At 55.8% G+C, this 4,567-nt stretch overlaps 1 protein-coding gene across 1 annotated transcript; it reads left to right on the forward strand.

Annotated features, from left to right (window-relative positions):
* Nucleotides 1–209: 209 nt before the first annotated feature.
* Nucleotides 210–4,067, forward strand: LOC308495655 (ADAMTS-like protein 5; the record flags this gene model as incomplete). Its single annotated transcript, XM_081080627.1, is given in 5 exon segments — nucleotides 210–395; nucleotides 398–661; nucleotides 892–1,090; nucleotides 1,167–1,238; nucleotides 1,591–4,067. Coding segments are annotated over 5 exon segments (1,023 nt in total), but the record flags the coding sequence as incomplete, so codon positions are not given.
* Nucleotides 4,068–4,567: the final 500 nt, after the last annotated feature.

Genomic DNA, 4,567 nt, shown 5'->3' on the forward strand with positions numbered 1-4,567 from the left:
CCCGTGCTGATTGGGCAGTCTGCGGCCCAGCGCCCTCTCGCTCGTCATTCTGATTGGTCATTGCCAGATTGTCCCACCCTCCCCAAAACAGATGGGTTTTAACTCTTTCATTACCTCAAACGATAATAATCTTCAAACGTTTACGGAGCATTTTGGGATACCAGGACCCTGGCTAACCTCTTTACCCGCAGTATCTCATTTAATTCTCAAAGCATCCCTCAAATACACCCCACCCGCACCCCAACATCCTCCTTCCCTCCCACCTAGGAGCCTTCGCCGGCTACTGGAACGTGACCCTGATCCCCGAGGGCGCCAGACACATCCGCGCCGCCCACCGGAGCCGCAACCACCTGGGTATCGCAGGGTCGGAGGGGCGATGCTCCCTGCTGTCCGCCCCGGTGCAGCCGGGGCACTGAGGCCTGGGGAGGGGAAAGCCTGGGTCGGGGAGGTGCGTGGGGACTGGTTCTGGTGTACCCTGGCTGACCCTTGTCTTGCAGCGCTGATGGTGAGCGACGGGAGCTACGTGCTCAATGGGAACTGGGCGGTCAGCCCGCCTGGGACCTATGAGGCAGCAGGCACCCGCGTGGTCTACACCCGCGCAACAGGGCCAGAGGAAACGCTGCATGCGGCCGGACCCACCTCCCAAGACCTGCTCCTGCAGGTGTGGGCCGGGCCTTCAGGGGAAGGCAGGGCACGTGGGAGTGGGACGGGGGAAATGATCTGGGGAGGCTGGGGACAGAGGGTCAGAGGGGAGAGGCTGGATTAGAGATGGTCAGAGGGGGTAGGGGAGGGGAGAGAATCAGAGAGGGGAGGCAAGAGTAGAAAGTCAGAGGGGGGAGGCTGGGCCATCAATTCGGAGTGCAGCTTCCTAGTGTGTGATATTCCCCTCAGGTCGTCCTGCAGGAGCCCAACCCTGGCATTGAGTTTGAGTTCTGGCTCCCTCGGGAACGCTATGGCCCCTTCCAGGAGAAGGCACAGGCCCTGAGCTGGTCCTTGAGACAGCCACAACCTCGGGAGGTGGAACCTCAGCCCCCTGAGACCCCTGTAGCGCCTGCTGCCATTCCCCCACGGGCCCTAACCCCCTCCCCAGGTGAGGTGGGGATGGCCAGGGTGGGGGCAAGCAGGCAGGTGAGGCGTGTGCCCTGACTGCACCCCTCCAAACACAGACCCCTGCCCACCCTGCCCTGACACCCGTGGTCGTGCCCACCGGCTGCTCCACTATTGCGGCAGCGACTTTGGTAAGAGAACTATTTCCCCAATCCTCACTTGGTCCCTAGTTGACTTGAGCTTGGCTCCTGTGTTGCTTACCTCTGACCCTCATCTGACTTTACGCTTGACTCCTTGACCTGACTCCACCTTGACCCCTTCTTCTGACCCTAATTTGACTCCTTGATCTGACCTTTTGCTCTAATTACGTCCTCACTTATCCCTGATCTAATGCTGACCCCAGGCCTCAGCTAACCCCATCCCCTCTTCACAGTCCCCAGGCCCCCCCACCCACACCCCACCTGACCCTCAGTTCCCTCATCTGGCAATGGGGTATGTGGAGACTGGAGAGTTCAGCCACCCTCAGCACCACCCTGCCCACAGTGTTCCGGGCTCGAGTGCTGGGCCGCCTCTACCAGGCTCAGGAGACCCGCTATGAGGTGCGTGTGCAACTTGTCTACAAGAACCACTCCCCACTGAGGGCCCTCGAGTACGTGTGGGCGCCAGGCCGCTGCCCCTGCCCACCGCTGGCCCTCCATCGAGAGTACCTGTTGGCTGCCCGGCGCCTCGTCAGCTCTGATGGCACTCAGGACCGGCTGCTGCTGCCCGATGCCGGCTACGCCCGGCCCTGGAGCCCTGCAGAGGACAGTCGTGTACGCCTGGCCGCCCGACACTGCCCCGTCTGAGCCCCCGGATGAGACCCCACCACACAGAGCAACAAAGATGTGCCTGATCAGGCTCAAACTCAACTTATTTCCCCTCTTGCCCTGGCTTCCAGGGAGCTCAGAAATATCTCTCAACCACAGCTATGTGACCCTCCCTCACACACACTTAGACACCTCTGCATGTAGTCAGAGCCACCATCACGAGTAAGCAGGCACTAGTAAGGACACACTGAATTGCCTTTTTAACTCTTATTATTACCTCTCACCCTGGCTGCCAGCAAACTCATAGCTATCTTATATTCAGAACTTTGGGTCTGTTTTTTTTTCCCTTGCCTCACACTCACTTGCTTAGAGACACTCACAAACAAGCAGGGCCCTGAGGAAGACGTGGGTAATGAGACATTGTAATGTATCAATTTCCCCTCTTGCCCTGGCTACCAGAAAGCTCATCACTTTAACTCCCTGACATTCTGTGCTCTCTCTTCCTGCTGCCTCATGTATTTAGAGACTACCACAAACAAGCATTCCCCCTAGAAGACAGGCCTAACCGACTCTGTAACATACTCATTTCCCCTTTTGCCCTGGCTACCAGGAAGTTCAGAGATAATCTTCACAGCCTTAGCAATTCTGGCTGGGCACATACTCGGCCGCATAGACACAGGGGTGTTAGTCAGATCCACAACCACACTCTCACAGCACATACACACACGTGACTGTACGCGCCCCATCCCCTCCTCCTCCTGGTCCCGCCCCCACCTCCCCTCAGTAGGTCTGATCCTGTGAGGGAGGTGAGGACAAGGAATATATAAGGATGGGGGGCAGGAGGCTTTTGTATGTCCCAGGACTCCTCCCCATGGCCCCTTCAGAGCCACACGCAGGGGAGCCCTCCCGTTGGAAGAGGCAGTCACAGCCCCTGCCCTCAGCCTGTCCCCATCCTCACATGTTCTAAATAGATTCTCTTCATACATTCTTCTGGAGCAGGAGGGCTGACCTCGGTCCTATGAGAATTGGGAGTGTCTTTGGGGTGGCCCAGCAAGCCCTCCCCTATGGGGGAGGGGTCACCTTCTATCTCCCTACCTTGGATGGGGTGGCTCAAGCTGTCATTTGGGACAATCTGCTCTTCTGTACCATCGTGGTCATGTTTTTCTCTGGGGTGTGGATGCTGGCAGTGGGTGAGGGGTACACGACGTGTGTGTCTTAGGTCTGGATGGTCTCAGTCCCTGACCTTGCAGATAACCTTAGGCCAAGCCAGGCCCCTCTCTAGGTATCAGTTTCCCCATCTGCAAGTACCCTTTTCAGCCCTTCTTGGCTCTGACCATGGGAATCACACTCTTTCTGGAGTCCTTCTCTAACCCTTCCATTCATTCATGAGTTCCTCCAATGGGTAGTTATTGAGCACTTACTGTATGCCAGTGGGACAGCCATGCCTGGGCAGTCCCAAGCCTGGCCCTGTCATCTCCAGCTGATGTTAGAGAATCCCCGGGGTCCCCACTAGCACGGGCAAAGTAAGGCACAGTTCCAGAGGGAAGCGTGGGGGCGGGGCGCCCCCTCGTGGCAGGATGAGGGAAAAAGTGAGTCAAGGCACCTGCGTTGCCTGCAGACCCCAAGGGCCTTCATGGACACCCACTTCTCTCATCATCCCTTGCCTTCCTCAGGAACGCCTCTCCCCATGCACCCACCTTCTTACAGCAGCACCCACCCACAGCTCCATTCCTCCCACCATTGGCCCGAAATTGTCCCCTCTGCCTTGTTGTGTCAGGGAGTGGGGGTCTCAGGCCTTCTCAGCCACAGGGTTCTGTGGGGCATCCCTGCCACCTACGCCTGAACCATCAGGACTGGCTGGATTAAGACAGGTGCTCCAGGGAGGGACCAGTGCCAGGTCCTCTCCAGCAGTCAGGGTGGCCTGTGACCACCTGAGCAGTGACTCCTCTTTACAGCCCCTCCTCTGTGCGGCAACATTGTTTCCAGTAATGACCTAGGTCACAGTAAATATTACTCCCCCCACTCTTTAGCTTTAAAACAATCTAACCATTGAAAGAATAAAATGTTACGATTCTAAAGATGCTCAAATTCTCAACTTAGTTCAGAGAGGAGCTAACATTTGCATTTGCCAGGCAAAAATATTACACTTACACTGTTTCGTTGTTTTATATTGAAACACAAATAAAAACTCCAGGGGGTTACATAGAATGACAGAAACAAAGTGACTGGACATCTGTTTTTTTTGGGGGGGTGATTACAGTTCCTGGCCCCCTTTTTTAATAGCATTTTTAAATGTTATTGGGGAATATTGGGGAACAGCATGTTTCTCCAGGGCCCATCAGCTCCAAGTCGTCCTTCAATCTAGTTGTGGAGGGCGCAGCTCAGCTCCAAGTCCAGGTGCTGTTTTCAGTCTTTAGTTGCAGGGGGCGCAGCCCACAATCCCATGCGGGAATTGAACCGGCCACATTGTGGTTGAGAGCTCCCTCTCTAACAAACAGCCATCAGGCCGCCCTTCCTGGCCCTTTTTAAAATTAATTATTGTTTCCCTGCAGGGAATACCCAGGGCCCATCTGGGTTAGAGACCCAAACATTGCCTGAAGTGACCGCAAATGGGTACAGACAGGAACTTCTGAGAAAACAGGTGGCTGCGTCCTCACGTCCAGAACTGGGAATTCTCCAAATTGACTTCCCTCAGGAGGTGATGTTTATTAAAG

The sequence above is a fragment of the Rhinolophus hipposideros genome (assembly GCF_964194185.1).
Source record: "Rhinolophus hipposideros genome assembly, contig: HAP1_SCAFFOLD_386, whole genome shotgun sequence".
Classification (NCBI taxonomy): Eukaryota; Metazoa; Chordata; class Mammalia; order Chiroptera; family Rhinolophidae; genus Rhinolophus; species Rhinolophus hipposideros.